Source organism: Onychostoma macrolepis, chromosome 07 (genome assembly GCF_012432095.1).
Source record: "Onychostoma macrolepis isolate SWU-2019 chromosome 07, ASM1243209v1, whole genome shotgun sequence".
Lineage (NCBI taxonomy): Eukaryota > Metazoa > Chordata > Actinopteri > Cypriniformes > Cyprinidae > Onychostoma > Onychostoma macrolepis.
Genome location: NC_081161.1, coordinates 17,403,436 through 17,421,224, shown reverse-complemented (window position 1 = coordinate 17,421,224; position 17,789 = coordinate 17,403,436). Strand labels below are relative to the sequence as shown.

General features: G+C 36.6%; 1 protein-coding gene across 2 annotated transcripts in view; it reads left to right on the top strand.

Annotated features, from left to right (window-relative positions):
• The window catches only part of arap2 (ArfGAP with RhoGAP domain, ankyrin repeat and PH domain 2), a 91,358-nt gene that overhangs the window by 53,326 nt on the left and 20,243 nt on the right, over positions 1-17,789 (top strand). For both annotated transcript variants that reach the window (XM_058781777.1, XM_058781779.1), the window contains exons 16-19: positions 11,895-12,039; positions 12,513-12,615; positions 13,190-13,388; positions 17,018-17,081. In XM_058781777.1, the coding sequence (XP_058637760.1) occupies positions 11,895-12,039; positions 12,513-12,615; positions 13,190-13,388; positions 17,018-17,081 (511 nt within the window). The remainder of the gene's footprint in view (positions 1-11,894; positions 12,040-12,512; positions 12,616-13,189; positions 13,389-17,017; positions 17,082-17,789) is intronic.

Sequence of the window (17,789 nt, the reverse complement as noted above, 5' to 3'; positions counted from 1 at the left end):
AAAGTACTCTATTAGAAATACTGTAGTGTTATTTGATATTACATTTAATATGTTTATAAGTACTAAACAGCAGCTTCCTCAAACTTCCTTTAAATGTGTAAATTAGAGTACATAACATACAGTACATATAGTGGGGAAAATTTTTTTTGATCCCCTGCTGATTTTGAACGCTTTCCCACTGAAATGATCAGTCAATAATTTTAATGGAAGGTTTATTTGAACAGTGAGAGACAGAATAACAACAAAAAAATCCAGAGAAACGCATATCAAAAAAGTTATAAATTGATTTGCGGTTTAACGAATGAGGCATTTATATAGCGCTTTGTGTATTGCTGTACACCCAAAGTGCTTTACAATCATATGGGCGAGTCTCTCCTCAACCATCACTAGTGTGCAGCATCTACTTGGATGATGCGACGGCAGCCACAGGACAATGGCGCCAGTGCGCTCACCACACACCAGCTACAGGTGGAGAGGAGTATTTGACCCCTTCGCAAAACATGACTTAGTACTTGGTGGCAAAACCCTTGTTGGCAATCACAGAGGTCAGATGTTTCTTGTAGTTGGCCACCAGGTTTGCACACATCTCAGGAGGGATTTTGTCCCACTCCTCTTTGCAGATCCTCTCCAAGTCATTAAGGTTTCGAGTCTGACGTTTGGCAACTCAAACTTTCAGCTCCCTCCACAGATTTTCTATGGGATTAAGGTCTGGAGACTGGCTAGGCCACTCCAGGACCTTAATGTGCTCCTTCTTGAGCCACTCATTTGTTGCCTTGGCCGTGTGTTTTGGGTCATTGTCATGCTGGAAGACCCATCCACGACCCATTTTCAATGCCCTGGCCCTGACGGTACATGGCCCCGTCCATCGTCCCTTTGATGTGGTGCAGTTGTCCTGTCCCCTTAGCATAAAAACACCCCCAAAGCATAATGTTTCCACCTCCATGTTTGACGGTGGGGATGGTGTTCTTGGGGTCATAGGCAGCATTCCTCCTCCTCCAAACACGGCGAGTTGAGTTGATGCCAAAGAGCTCGATTTTGGTCTCATCTGACCACAACACTTTCACCCAGTTCTCCTCTGAATCATTCAGATGTTCATTGCCAAACTTCAGACAGGTCTGTACATGTGCTTTCTTGAGCAAGGGGATCTTGCGGGTGCTGCAGGATTTCAGTCCTTCACAGCATAGTGTGTTACCAATCGTTTTCTTGGTGACTATGGTCCCAGCTGCCTTGAGATCATTGACAAGATCCTCCCGTGTAGTTCTGGGCTGATTCATCACCGTTCTCATGATCACTGAAACTCCACGAGGTGAGATCTTGCATGGAGCCCCAAACCGAGGGAGATTGACAGTTATTTTTTGTTTCTTCCATTTGCGAATAATCGCACCAACTGTTGTCACCTTCTCACCAAGCTGCTTGGCGATGGTCTTATAGCCCATTCCAGCCTCGTGTAGGTCTACAATCTTGTCCCTGACATCCTTGGACAGCTCTTTGGTCTTGGCCATGGTGGAGAGTTTGGAATCTGATTGATTGATTTCTTCTGTGCACAGGTTGTCTTTTCTGGATTCCCTTTAAGAGAGTGCTCCTAATCTCAGCTCCTTACCTGTATAAAAGACACCTGGGAGCCAGAAATCTTGCTGATTCATAGGGGATCAAATACTTATTTCACTCATTAAAATGCAAATCAATTTATAACTTGTTCGAAATGTGTTTTTCTGGATTTTCTTTGATGTTATTCTGTCTCTCACCGTTCAAATAAACCTACCATTAAAATTATAGACTGATCATTTCTTTGTCAGTGGGCAAACGTACAAAATCAGCAGGGGATCAAATAATTTTTTCCTCCAAAGTATTTAAGTCTAAGTTAGTTTACCTCAAATGCTTTTCTGTACTTTCAGCCACAGCCATTCAACCATATTTCATATTTCAGACACCATAGTAGTTATGAAATTCCAAATAAATATGTACTTAAGTAGACCAAAAATGCAGTAATACTTTATTTTACTGTCCTATTGCTCATGTACTTATGTGCATTTTATTGTAATTGCAATAACTGGGTAATAACTAGGTATTAAGCCTGAACCTAAACCTAACCCATGTAGTTAACTTTTATCATCCAGTAATTTCTTAGGTAAGTTCACTGTAAATACAGGTAAGTGAAAGTACTGTGAAATAAAGTGCAACCAAAAAAGTTCTGCTAACTATGTAATATAAATGTATAACTATAATAAAGCAAGCAATTACCATGCAAGTTTCTAAAAACATTACATTCAGTTTGCTCTTAAAGTATGTTATTTCTGTAATAAGGACTCTTTTAAAAAGTATGCTAAAGTGTTCTTTTTCACAAGGGTGTTTATAGACAAAAAATCTTACAATTTTGGCCTAGGTAATGTTAATGCAGTGAAAATGGAAGAGGGATGTGAGCCATGTCAGAGACCAGAATATCGTAGTGATGTGGGACTGGCTTCTTTTAACTTGGGCCAGTAATTAACCACCTAGTACCTACCTTAGCAACCGCATTGCACCATTCTAGAAAACACTCAGATCAAATTAGCAACCACATAACAATGCCCTGGCAGCCACCCACAACATATTAGCATAGTGACGGTGACTTTTGCACTTGCAAGCACCACTCTGACTCTTTAGAAAAATATCTCCTCAAAAATATGAAAATCTTTTGGTTCTCTTCTGCTTAGAAACAGTGGGTCAGATAACATTTTTTATTGTCTGATTTGTGCCGATTTACAGCTCTAGAGAATCATTAGTTTGCTGCCCCCACCCTGCCCTTTTATTATTTACTGATTTTGTCCTTGTAAGCCAATATTGTATAACTATCTTACATGCCTCTGTAAAATAATTGTAATGTCAAGCTGAAAATACCTTATTTAATTTATTATAAAAAACAATGTGCAGACACATTAATGGTAATAGTAGAGTCCCTTCTAAAATATTCAGCAGTACTACTTAAACAGTGCACTTAATCTTGTTTAATCAACAGGAAAATGTTGCTTATTCCATTTCTAAAAGAGGAGTTTTTGAAGGCTCTTCCATTGAGGTTGCCTTAAAGCCTTTCACGCTAATGGTCTAAAATGCTCTATATAAAACCTAATGTCAATAATTTATGGTCTCGTTCTGGGGATTTTAATAAAAGCACGGTCTGCTGGATTTGAGGCTGTCCGGTTGTTGCACTGACTTCACTTTAAAGTTGTAGCAACATTGATACAAGGAGCAAACACCACACGCTACTAACAAAAAGTAGCCAACCACACTGAATATGCTTATGGGCCAGTATATTTTTTAAATAGATAACTATCCAATGGTTTGAGTTTAGGATTTAATCTGAGCCATGTTTTTATGTTGCTGCTTTTAGTTGTTCCCTAACATTGCATGATCAGAAAACACAGATCAAAACCTCCGATTTCTGATTTAAAGTCATCTTTTCTTCTTTATCTTTATAACTTCAGCATTTCAATGTTACTTCAGTGTTTGATACATTTAAGGTTCACCGTTTCTGATGTTCATCTCTCTCCTCTGTTTCTGTTCGTAGCAGTTCTGGTCTCGTATACTTACGGAGATGGGATTATTTTCATCCAATCCTGTCTCTTTTACTCTTTTTATCTCTGTTTCAGTACTTAATCTCTCTAAATTAAATTTATATTCTACAAAACAAGGGTCTCACAATTCATTCACAGCAGTATTCTGCAGCATTAATGGATTACTAAAATACTGGGTGTCATTGTAAAGGATATTTTTGATTGTGGGTGTGCATAAACTTATGTGTTTAGGGTTTATGCACCATTCAGAATTGAATTGAGAATGTATTTTAAATTCCAATTCTGTTTCTTAGTGAATTCAGCCAATTGAAATTGTAGTTGCTCAAACTAGATGTGGAATTATAATGGAATTCATAGTCATAATAAAGTATAATAAATAAAACAACATATGGTGTATTTCCAGAAACATTGTATAAATAATCAATGTTTGAAATGCTACCTATGTGTATTTAATGATGTAATTTTATGGACCATGGTGGAAGATTTTACTCTCTTACTCTATTATTTATTTGTTATTATTATCATAATTTTCCCAGAAGGCAACTAAACAGAACTCCTGAGTTATCTGTTGTTGTAGGGTTGAACCAAATTTGAATTTCAATTCAGTAAATTCCTCTTTCTGTCACACGTCCTATATGGGGTGTTGCCAGTTGAGTTGGAATTTACATTCATAAATTGAAAGCATATTCTTAAATTCCAAAATTTGCCCAACCCTGATGTGTGCGCGTGTTGTGAAAGAGTGTGTTTTTCTGTGTGTCTTTACTGAGCTTCCGCTGACACCCGCAGAGGAATCGTGCTTTTAGGGGAAGAGGAGAAAACAACCACATCTGCCCCTTTATAAATCATGCAGCGGTATTCCTCAGTGTGTGTGTGTACTTGTGAAACGCCCCATGCTCTAAAGGGGATAATGCATCTAAAACAAGCTCCCATTGCCTGTTACTGCTGGTAGCTGTGTGTCTCAGAGCCGGGGCAACTTCTCAATCGAGACTCATTCATTTCTTTCATCTGGATCGATGTTGCGATCCTTTCATAGCAAACAATGTCCATCCGCAATTGAAAGAGGTCCCCCATGAGGTTTCCGCCTGTGTAAATGATAAAACAAGATTATTTTGAGGCACGGCCATTGATGACTAAGCCTCTGAATCGTGCTATGCTGGGCTCCAGACACTGAATTCACATGAATATGAGTCACTTTACTCACACGTTATAAATAAATGCTCACAACGATTTAAACTTTAGATTTTCTTTCAACAGTCTCTCAACAGTTTTACACTAAGGTCTGTTTCACATTGCACGTGAAAGCAGCTCATATTTATTTTTGCATCCATGTTAATAGGTTACAGTATTCACACTGCTAGCAAAGTGGTTCTGTCTACTGGGAGCATAGGTGCGTGTTTTGGTGCTGGGCTTTTTCTGCTCGTTCTAAATTAAACTCGGCAGAAAATGCATTTTAAAGGGGTCATATGATGCTTTTTTAAAGATCATTATTTTATGTGTTTGGTGTAACAGAATATGTTTTAATGTTCAAAAAACACATTATTTTTCAAATACTGTATGTTATTGTAGTTCCTCTATGCCCCGCCTCTCTCAAACGTTACATTTTTTTACAAAGCCCCTCCTTCCGACAAGCACAGTCTGCTCTGATTGGCCAGCTGACACAGTGCATTGTGATTGGCCGAGCACCACAAGTACGCGTCAGAAATGTAACACCCCTTATCATAATCACGAGCTTCAGCTTTGAAAGTAAATATAAAGACAGTTAATAATGTCCTTAGTTTTACCGTCAGTTCAAGCAGAGTCGGGAACAGAGTCGCGTGACAGACACAATGATGCTCGTATGTATTTGCAGTACACAAGCCACGGTTAAGACAGTTGACTCCACTGTGATGTGACCCTGTCTCTCTCTCTCTCACACACACACACAACGCGTTACTCTACAGTACACTGCGCATAACTCCGAGTTTCAACAGTCAATAGCAAATACTTAAACTAATAACAAAACATACTTACAGTCGTTGATTCAGAAGCGCCAGATTGTCATAGCAAAGTCAGAATTGACCCTTTCTTTTTTTTTTTTTTGAAATAGCCTTTGTGCACAGCCAGCCTTGTAGTCTCCTAGGTTCACAAAACGGTTGTCCATAAAATGCGTTGCACAAATCCGAACGTTTGGGTTGTGCAGTTCTGTTGTAAACAAATATTAACCAATGATTCCTAATTGCATCTACTTTCGGAAAGGCCAAATAAAGTGCTTTTGCTTTCGCATAGAAACACAGAATCTTTCTGACATGGCTGCATCAACACTACTGCGTTTACTGAAACCACGCCTTCTTTCTTTGCATGAACATTTGGGCGGCATAACGCAAATATTTCCACATCATGACGTAGACATGTGGGGGCGTTTTCTAATGAGGCGTTTTAGCCCGGTCTGGATCAGCCTTCTCTTTTAGATAGAATAAATCCTTTTGTGGGAGACTTTGAGCTTTGTAACTCTGCAGATCTTATATATGCACAAACAGCTACATAACACACTAAAGAAAAGGAAAACAAGAAATCACATCATATGACCCCTTTAAACCTACTTTTTAGAACATTTGTTGCAGTGTAGCTGTGTTTAAAGCAATATAAACTACCGTATTGTCCCGAATATAAGACGACCCTGATTATAAGACGACCCCCCTTTTTCCAGATGTACCTGTTGGAAAAAGGCTTTTTGAAAACCAATTTTTTTTTTCTCTCTCTCTGTAAAACACATTTATTCTTAAATTATTTTCATATTGCATATTTTTCCAATTCTAATTTTTGTTTTGAAAGTATGGTAAAATGTACCAACAATGACATTGGAAAATTTTGATATACCATTGAAATAACAGGTAGCCCATCTGAACAATTAGGCTATCCAACTCATAGTAGCCTACCAAAATGTTATTATCAGTAGACGTGAAATCTTATTGTAGTCTTCAAATCTGGGTACTGTCTTATGTTTTAAAATCACTTACAGAGGAAGTTTGGTCCCATCAGGCTAACATGACAGTCACGATCATGCTGCTGTAAGTTTTTCTTTTTCATTTGTTTTCATTCGCGATCTTTACAACACACATTACATTACATATTTCATGGCACACTCGTTTTATGCGCTTTTGGCGCCACCTATTGTTGTGGGTGTATTATTGACTTGTCAAAGTCAAGACCCTGAATATAAGACAAACACATTTTTTCAGATGTATTTCCAAGGAAAAAACATCGTCTTATATTCGGGTCAATACGGTACTTCATTAAACTACTCTTCTGTTGTTTGAAGACATTTGTTGGGCTTCATGCATACATAGGGACTGCATTGTCTATTCAGTAAATCTGACAGAATCCAGTTGATTCAATTAGTTTATAGCTCCAGTTTGGGGTTTAGTGTCATTCTGTGTAGATTAATTACCATCTGGAAGTAAATGTGATTCCACTCCTCGTTACATATTTTCTCATAAATTATATTTTGTGACCATCAATTTGTAATAATTTTCAATGGACAACCCTTGATTAAGATGTATGGTTTTAATTAAAGAAAATTTGCAATACAGTAGCACAGAAATAATTTTATTTTCTGTATAGAGCAGCATGAGCTTGCTGTTGTAGATACATTGTTGTTTTCCTTGTGTGCACTTTGAAGTAGGCCTAATTTTATATAAGTGATAAGTGTTTTGGTTAAGTGATAACTTGTTGTTTTGTTGCAGCATCTAATTAATGTGGAATTTGAAAATTATAGTAGATATATACACCACTGTTCTAACGTTTGGGGTCAGTAAAATTATTTAATATTTATGCTCTTATGATCATCAAGGCTGCATTCATTTGGATAAAATACAGTAAAAACAGTAATATTGTGAAATATTATTATAATTTAAAAATAACTTTTATTTTAATATAATTTAAAATGCAGTTTATTCCTTTGGGAAAGCAGAATTTTTAGCAGCCATTTCTCCAGTCTTCAGTGTCACATGATCCTTCAGAAATTGTTCCAATATTCTAGAGGTCGACCGATTCAGCGGTTTTGCCGATTAATCGGCACCGATAGTTGATTGCCGCAACTATCGGTTATCGGCAAAAATCCATGCCGATAGTTTTCCGGTTTGCAACCGTTGTTGTAGTGGCTGAGAAAGGTCCGGTGGCATTATACAGAACGAGAGCGGCCTCTAGAGGCGGAAATCACTGACAGCACGTGTTGTTTATTTTGACACGTGACACTGCGCGCTGCACAGAGAGGGGAACTCCAGACTCGCATTTAAATATAGCCGACAGAAAAGCCTGCCGTGGAACAGAGCGCCTTTCACATAGTTTTCTATTAAATTACATTATATTTGTCCCAAATCGTTGTGAATGTACATAATGACTTCACCCTAGGCTATAAATTATGTATTGTGCATTTTTCAGCAAAATGTTTGTCTTTCTGTGGCTCTAATAAAGTCTGTATGCTTTATATAGAGAGCTGTAGTAGATCGCACCTTCTCTTTCCGTTTGCTCTGTTTTTTTTAAACACCGAACTTCACACTCATTTATGCCACATTGTTCATCCTTGAAGCAAACTTGTGTCCGTTTGGTGATTAAATAAATAGTTTTAGACCGCCACTTGATTTGAATGCAAAGCGTCTGGTGTGTGTGATACCTCTGAGTTCTCCTAGACGCAGCACTGCTTTTGCCCGGTGCGTGACTAACTTTTTTTTTTTTTTTTTGATTAGATAATTATCAAGTGTTAAAAAATAAAAGCAAATAAAGTGTGTGAGTACACATACAATATCCATATGTATATAATTTTAATGCTATGGCCATGACTGTTGAAATTAAATGGTAACACTTAACAATAAGAGTCCATTCATAGCATTAATGAAAACTGTAGAAGTATTGTTCCTTGTTAGAGTGTGTTCATTTCAACATTCACTATTAGCTACTAATAGGCTACATTTTTAAATTTTAAAGTTTCTTCTTTTAACATTAGCAAACTATGAAATAACTTTAATGATCAATATAGTAAGTAATATTACTATTTTATTCATTTACAAAGTATTGTTCACTGCTTTCTTTTTTTTAAATAGTAAAGCACTTGCTTTCTTTTAGTATCCATTTTGAAAACTATCGGTTGATTACTCGGTATCGGCCAGTGTGGTCCACCCTAGCTATCGGTATCGGTAAAATCCACTATCGGCCGACCTCTACAATATTCTAACTTAATGTTCAAAAACCATTTTTTTTAATTATTATTATCAGTTTTGAAAACAACTGCTTAATATTTTTGCGGAAACCATGATACATTTTTTCAAGATTCTTTGATTTAATAGAATTTCAAAAGAACAGCATTTATTTTAAATATATTTTTTTAAAAATGTAAAAGTGCTGAAGTAATTTCTTTCAAAACAAAACAAAACAAAACAACAAAAACAAAACATCTTACTGACTACCAACTTTTGAACAATAATGTATAGTTGCACAAACAACACAAAACAAGATGTACATGGATTGTAATAGTAATGGCTTCTCCATCTTTTTAATACTTTGTTTCTCTGTCTCTTTCGTCTTTCCAGCATTAGTGTTTTACCTAATTGAATGATTCTCTCAACAACACATCCAGCTCTCAGGCCTGTCTACCCATATAACCTTGGATGATCACAGGTAAAGACAGGCATGGCCTATGGGTGTATAATCTGCAGAAAATAAGCTTGACACAACAGAAATAAAGGAGATATACACATCTTTCAGGGATGCTCCAGCCTTTTCAAGATTCAAACACATGTTAGATGTGTATGAAGTATCTAAATGTGCAACTTTGCTTGTGAAAAACCTTTAAAATCTTCTTTTTATCATTTTGAATTTTAAGAGGCTTGACACCCAGCAACCTGACTTGTATTGAGATGTTGATGTGAAATTTTTAAAAATGGTTTCACTTCACTTAAAGACCCTGATGAAGTTGAAGTAAACAAAGACCCTTGTCCACATGATGTGCCAATTCAAATATAACAACTAATGAAAAGGACACCTCTCCATGTTTTCTGAGAACACTGGTTCAGAGATTATATATCCATACCCTTTGTAAACAAGAAAATGAAAAGACAGTGACAAGAGGGTTTTTGTGCACTTACTGTGGTGGCATTTGAGCTGGAGAGGTTCAGACAGATGAGGTGAAGAGGTGTGAGGGAAATAAATACCAGCAATTTAATGTATTACACCATACTCGATACTGAGAGATGGCCACATTGGACTGTTTATTGATAGTAAATGCCAGCTGCCTGTGGACTTGTGTCTATTAGTGTGTTGTGATATTGCCAAACAGTCACCAAATACCAACGCTGTCACCTGAAGTTTCTCACTGACCAACATTTTGTTTCATACCATCACTTTAAAAGTTAAATATCACTCTGAATGTCACATGGATAACCCCTCTTTGCCCATAATTTAGTGTTTCTTAACTCTCGTCTTGACATTGCCGACAGAACAGTTTGTTCCCCCTCAAAACCCAGCTAACTGGATTAATGAAGTGCCAGATTTATAGATGAATCAGGTGAGGCAATGTCAAGAACAAAACATTGTGTCACTGTAACACGAGGATGGAGTTAAGATCCACTCTTTTGTCTAATAGCTCCCCTCTGGAAACATCACACAAGCCTTTCCGCTGAGAAAGAGCCATCAGCATTTTCACAAGACAAATGACAGTTGTATTATATGAAAATGACACTTGCGCTGAATATTTTAGTGTGTGTTGAACAAAGCTAGTAATACTTAACTAACTTATGTAATAGTTAGAAAAAGAGTGTAACATCTCATTTAAATATTTATGATGAACAGAAGCCCTCTCAGATTGCGGAGAATCTTTTGGATTTTAGTGTATAATGTGCTCTCTTTACAGGCCTTAACATTCCTTGATGTATCTTTTATAGATTTAAACTGCACTTTTATATGATGTCAAACAGGGTATAAAAAGCTTTTTGGTAGCATTAATGTTTTTGTTGCATTTTTAAACACCTCTTTAAGGCATTCAGACTCATAAAATTAAATATTGGTGTTTCTGATATTTCACATAATGAAATATCAGTTTGTTTTATTAAATCCTTTTTTAAACGTGTGCTGTGGGAGGAAACTGTTATTTGTTGCTTTATTAAAAATGGTCTTGTCAGATTTACTTGTGCTTTGTAACTTAACACGCTCGCAGTGTTGAGTAAAGCACTTGTAAAATCATACAATTTTGTCTGATTTTACAATTACATATAATTTTGTCCCGACATGTACATAATATATCAGAACCTGTCTTGCACCCAGCAAGTGGCTGTGTACAGTAAAAGTGGTGTTGAGGGTAATACTTGTGGCTCATAATCAGAAAACTGCTGAATAAAAGGACTGAGCCAATAAGTGAACTGTACTGATAGGACACTAGGGATTTAAGTGTCTGATAAATTATTTATTACTTGAACACAAACATAATAAGTTATATAAGCTTGAATTCATTAAGTACATTTGAATAATGTATGGCTAAACCACGTGGCATTTTTAAGCTGCTTTTTTTTTTTCTTGAGTAGATCATTTCCAGTTTTTTTTCTTTGCAAAAAACTTAACTGTTTCTGGTTACTCTTTATGGATCATAGCTGGTTTACATGTTTAAGAATTCTTTAAGGATTTTTAAACCTTTTTAATGTCTTTTAAAATAGTAGTAGATAAAGAATTCATAATGTGGTAACTGTGGGATAATCCACCATATAAGGGGCTGTAAATCTGCTCTTAATTCTTAAGAACAGTGTGATACAGTATATCCACTTAAGGAAATAAGACCGATCTTATGCGTCGTTTGCCCAGTTGTTGCCACTGGCCTTCTTTAGAAACTCGGTTTCTTTAAATTGTCTTATAAGCAAATCCTAAAGCACACTGAGTGAATAGAGAGCCTACTATGAACATATCAAATTGTAAAATGTAGTCTAAATGTTTTTAACACATTACTATGTGGTTGCTAACATGTTCTGGATGTTGATCACATTCATCCTTCAAAGCAACTCTAAAGGTGCAGTCCTGTTACCAAATTTTGGTGAAATTTAAAAATAAAAATCTAAATTGCATGCTTGAAGCTCCATTCAGACAAAAGTCACTTTCAAACTGAGCAAAAAAGTCACTTTTCACCTTCACGTGAAACTCTAATCATGCGGATTCCTGTTGAAATAACTGGATTTTACCTGTGGAATAGTGCAACATTGCAGCATTTATGCACTAAAGTTATTTAAATAAGTCTGTAGTTTATCAAATAAGTTTGATAGAGAATTTACCATTGGATCTATTACTCAGTAGTTAAATCTCATGTTTGTATGTTTGTATGTGTTTAAGACCTGGTCCGCCGTTGGTGTACGTTGGAAGGTGGATTTCTTAGTTACTATGAAAATGAGAAGAACGCTATACCCATAGGCCGGGTTGACATCAGCGATGTGGTGAGCCTGGCCATCAGCAACACTGAGAACATCACTGAAACAGGGTATGTGTTTCCCCCTCCCTCTCTGTCTCTTTCTTTCACACCCTCTTGTTAATAACTCATTCTTTTGTGGGTTAGAGGTTACGGAAAGTGTTTTAGATGTGACCCCACCTCAGAGTTGCCATACAGTAACAAACACTAACAAGAAATGAGAGGAAACCGACCTCTAACCCGATTAGTCTGAAATCCCCCTTTTTCTTGAATTCTTTTGCTCTCGCTACTGTAACAAAAATATCCCCCTGTCCAAAAATGTGGGCCACAAGTCAGAGCTGTTAAAGCCATTAAGAGAGTGACCTTTCCCCCTGGATTAATCTCCAGCGTTCAGCTGTTTATTGTAAGAGCAAAAGACTAACAGAGATTAATCACCATCCTTTCTGTTTCACAGCTGTGAACATGTGGGCATGTGTGTTTCAGTCACTTTGTGTGTGTGTGTGTGTGTGTGTGTGTTAATTGTGCTGTTTCCACACCTCCCTCAGGCCAGTGTTCACCTTTGAGTTGTACCTGCGCTCTCAGAGAGTGCTGGTGTTCGGAGCGGAGACCTCAGATGCACAGCAGGATTGGACACATGCCATCGCCAAGGTTACACTCACTCCAACACATAAAATAACTCTTAAAAGATTTAGCGCAACTTCAACGTTGCAGGGGTTTAGCATATGTGTGTGTCTGTGTTTAAATATGAATTGCAGCGTTTGCCGCACTGTGCTGTATGCATCGACTCTTGAAGGTAATTTTATTGTGTCTTTGTCCCTGTTGTGTTGCTGTGTGTTAGTGTTTTTCTTATGCGAGTGGGTGTATGCTATTACTCCTTCAAACAGATCCATCTCACATCCCTCACTCACACACACACACACACACACACACACACACACTCACACGTATTCCCATTTAAGTGAAGTGTGGAGGTGCTAGTGTCTAGGCTGAAGTGTTTGCGTAACTCTGAGAGCTCAGCTAGGGTATGTTCAAAGGGTGTTTGTGTTTGTACTTCTCTCGGTATATGCCGGTTTAATGCAACTCCAGGGTTAGCTGTAGTTTCTGTTTGGCAGAAAACACTAGAAACTTCTTTGTGTGATCTGCACAAGCCCCTGACTTTTAAATGTTTTCTCTCCGCATCTCACGTAGCTCCTCTGTCTAATGTTTTTCTCTTTTGTTTCAGTGTTTTGTCACGCCAAGGGCAGATGCTCTGCTGAGGCAGGACAGTGAGCTTATTGGCCGACTACACTATAAGGAGGGTCATGACCTTTATCATTGGCGAATGGGATGGTTTGCTCTGGTGGGCTCAGAACTCTACTTCCGTTCTGGAGATGAAGATGAAGAGGAGGGAGTTCTTCAACTCAAACGCCTACAGGAGCTTAGTGAGGACAAATATGCACGCATACCAGTCGAATGAAAGATATTAAGGGAATAGTTTATCTTATGTTTTTCCAAACCTGTATGACTTTCTTTCTTTTATTTAGTTTTTGAAAAATTATGATGGCTATTCTTTTTAATATAATGAAAGTAAATGAGACTGGGACTGCCAAGCTCTAAAATGACCAAAAAAAAACAAAAAAAACTCACCATTACAAAGTATCATGATAGTCGTCAATAAGATTTCTAATCTGTGTGAGGAAAAGTGCTATTTTAGTATTATTTATATACTATGATAATATTTATTCACATTTTGAATTAGCTTTGAATTTTATATTTTCCGTTTTAGTTTTAGTTGAATTTTTAGCAGTTTTGTATTCATTTTTTGTTTACATAACTATACATGTTGTTTATATAGCTACATTTTTATTTTAGTTTTACTAATTTTAGTACTTCATCCTAAATGAAAATTAAATGAAAAGAATAAGCTTAATTTTTTTTACTCACATATTTATATATGTGTTTTTTATTTCAGCTTTGAGGAACAGATAGAAATGTTATTTTATTAATTTTTCAGTTATTCATTGAAAATCTTGTCATCTGTCCTTGCTCCTTCCAGCCTTTATGAGAGAGAAGTTGCAATGTCTGACTTGCATACAAACTGTTTTTATGAGTTAGACCTTGGATCATTTCCAGTTTCGATGGTTTGTTCTCAAATCGGTCTGATCCATTTCTCAAGTTTAGTTTACTGATTCAGTGATCTGATTGCAGTGGTTAACAGGTCACTCGAGACCCATATTAGCAGTAAATAATGACTAACATAGCATTTTATGATACATTTATTGTGTCATTGCATCTTTTTTGAAGCTTGAAAACGATAGTCTCTAATGGATGTAACTGCATCCAGCACATTATTCTCCCTTTGAAGAAAGAAAGTCATTCAAATTTATAGTTTCATTGACCACTGAATGTGTGTTTGTATGTGCGCTTTTAATTCTAGCAATTTTTCCACACTCATGTTATGCTCTCAGTAGGCATTTTTAGGAACATCTTTTTAAAGAGATTGTCCATATTGTCTATTATTTTAATGAATTAGTGATGTCTGAGGTAAAGTGTCTCAGTATTAGCTTGAGACACCTTGAGCCTCACGACCATTTTCTTGAAATCTCATCTGAAATATTTGCCCTAGTCTTCTGTGCCTTCATCTCTGTCTATTGCTAGTATTTCCTTGTTGGCATTCAGTGTGCTAATGTTTGACTCCGTTCCCACGTCTCTAAAAGACTCGTCTGGTCACACGTCTCGTCTGTCTCCAAGGGAGACCGCGGTTGCCGATGGCAATCGTGTTTGGGCGGGAGGTAGTTGACATGAGCTTGGCACCCATGGACCAGATTTGCAACATTTTCAATCAATTGCGCTAGAACGAGGCGGGAAAAATCAATGAATCTCTTTTTTTTCCTAATCCGTTCAAGGCCAAAAAAAGGATCAAATCCAGAAAGCCAACATACTCGGGGCAGGATTAAGAGGGTGATGCCTCAACAGTTCGCGGAGCCTTTAAATGTAGCGTGGCGCGCTAACGAAGCGTCTCCAGTGGTTTAAGATCTCTATAGCGACAGAACATATGGGCCTCAAAGGGCTGCAACTCTGTGAAATTAGATTAGGACACAGACATAGGCAGACCAGCAGTTCACAGCTTGCCCTAGCTCACCCTCTTTTATTCGCTCCTGCCATAAACAGGAGAGCAATGTCAGATTCATCCATTTAGCAGTGGAAAAGCTTTGTGTTGAAATGACATCTGAAAGTCATACATAATATTTTGTCTACAAAGAGGCTTTTGAAAGAAATTCTCAGTCTTTTGTAAGCAAATGCTTCAAAGCACCTCTGAATAGTTGCTGTAAACGTCCTGAATGACAGTATGGTAATGTTATAGTATTTGTCAAATGCTTTGCTGTCCATGGTCCTGAAATGTCACGCAGGTACATGCAGGTTCTCCTATAGAAGGATCCATTTGTTCTTAAAAATCTTAAAGGGTGCCTCATATACAGTGGGGTCCAAAAATCTGAGGCCGCATTGGAAATGTGGGATTAAAAAAAAAAATCTAATTTAGGGCAAGTTTACACTTGGTATCAGATTGTGACCATATCCTTATGCATTTTGTTTTGTATCTTTAGATTCAGTGTTAAAATGAACACTAAACAAACCAGGGCTAAATGTATAGTTTTCATTTTTGTTCCGGACCAGGAACTACAAATGTAAACACAACCTTAAATTTGAAAGCCACATTTAAGAAATATTTCTAATTAATCAAAATTAACTTGTGACATTGAACATGTGACTCTGTAATCAAGCTGGAGACCTTTTTTACACAAACTTATGGAGTTTATGCTGCTTGAGTGCTGCTGTCATATTAGATGTGAAATATTAGATCAAATTTAAGGTATTTTTGAAAGTCGTATCAATCATTTTGTTCAACAATTGTGCTATTGCAATAAAAAAAAAAATCACTAGTGGTCTCAGACTTTTGGTCCATACTGTATGTCCATGGGAACTTTAAGCATAATTACTTTTAAAATTGACTTCTCTTTCATCTGTCAACATAATCTAAACCCTCACTAAATGGAAAGGGATCTCACTGGCCACCTTTATTCTGAAGTCATTCTTCCCTTGTAAATAATTTCCATGTATGTGTAAACAAAAAAGAGAGAGTTAAGAGAGTCGTTATTGGAATCTCAATGCCAGCCCCAGCTCTACAAAGCTGTTTGGTTTAATTCTGTTTTTTAATTCCTTAAAAGTTAAGGGCGTTAATGTTTAAGGGAGGTTAAAAGGATGAAGTGAGGGGTGTTTGTTTTTATCAAACTGATAGTGAATGTTTGCCTCTTTTCAGTAATGGCTTTTAATAAACCTTGTGTGCCCAGTAACGCTCCTTTCCTTTTTTTTTTTTTTTTTTAATATTTTCAATAACACTGGTAAACAAAATTTGCCAACCTTGAAAATGGCTAAAGTGCAACAATTAAAGTGCTTGTTTTTAGCACTTAAGTTCCTATGTTTTGGTTGATTTTAGTTGAGTATGGAGTTTCAAAAATAATTGAGCAATTTTGTTCTCACTTGATCTGTTTTGATTTGGTTTTGTTTTCATTACTCTGAAATGGATTAATCTCAGAATTTATGCACAAGTGATTGACTCTATGAATTTGATTAATTAATTAAACATAATAAAAAGATTGATAGAGAGTTTCGGTCACTGAATATGATTTGCAATATTGGAGGGAAAGAGAGAGACAAAAGGGAGTGGGAAAATGACAGATGTGAGGAAGATTAGTTGAAGAATCAATGACTCTGAATGCGTATGTACTACTGTGCATGTGTCTGATGGGTTCAGTGAGGCAGTTTTACTGTTTTACATGTACTGCAGTAGAAACTAATGACCAGTAGCACTCAGCTTTCTGCTCCACTTACTCCAGCTGGAAAGTTTACAAAACACTAAAGCTCTCATCATTTGTATCACTTCATGTTCCTCTGTTTTCTTTGACTCTTAATGTTTTTTATTTTAGTTTGTCTAAGAGTGCTTTTATCATTCTGTCAAGGTAATAGAGTTATGGACTGCTTCAGTAAAGTTTTTCCTATATTTTTTCCTCAGCTGTGTCCACTCATATGGAGGGTGATGAGAAGATTCAGGTCTTGCTCATGGTTGAGAGTGGGAGGTACAGTACACTAGATGCCTAACACCATAATGCCACATAAAACACTGCTGATATTATTTTTTAATAAACCATACACTATCGTTCAAAAGTTTGGGATTTTATCTATTTATTGAAAGTAAGAAAGAAATGAATTAATAGTTTCTTTTGTGTATTCAGACACATTAAATTGATCTAAAGTGACAGTAATGTTAACAGACATTTATGTTACAAAAAATTTATATTCATCAAAGAATCCTGAAAAAAAATAAGCAAAGCAGCTGTTTTTAAAATTGATATGTGACCCTGGAAAACAAAACCAGTCAATTTTTCATCTGAAAGCTGAATAAATAAGCTTTCCGTTGATGTATGGTTTGTTAGGATCGGACAATATTTGGCCAAGATACAACTATTTGAAAATCTGGAATCTGAGGGTCCAAAAAAATCAAAATACTGAGAAAATCACCATTAAAGATGTCTAAATTCTAAGTTCTTAGCAATGCATATTACTAATCAAAAACGACGTTTTGATATATTTGCAGTAGTAAAATTACAAAATATCTTCATGGAATATGATCTTTACTTAATACACTAATGATTTTTGGCATAAAAGAAAAATCTATAATTTTGACCCATACAGTGTATTTTTGGCTATTGCTACAAATATACCCCAGCGACTTAAGACTGGTTTTGTGGTCCAGGGTCACATATATTAAATGTTTTTTGAGCACC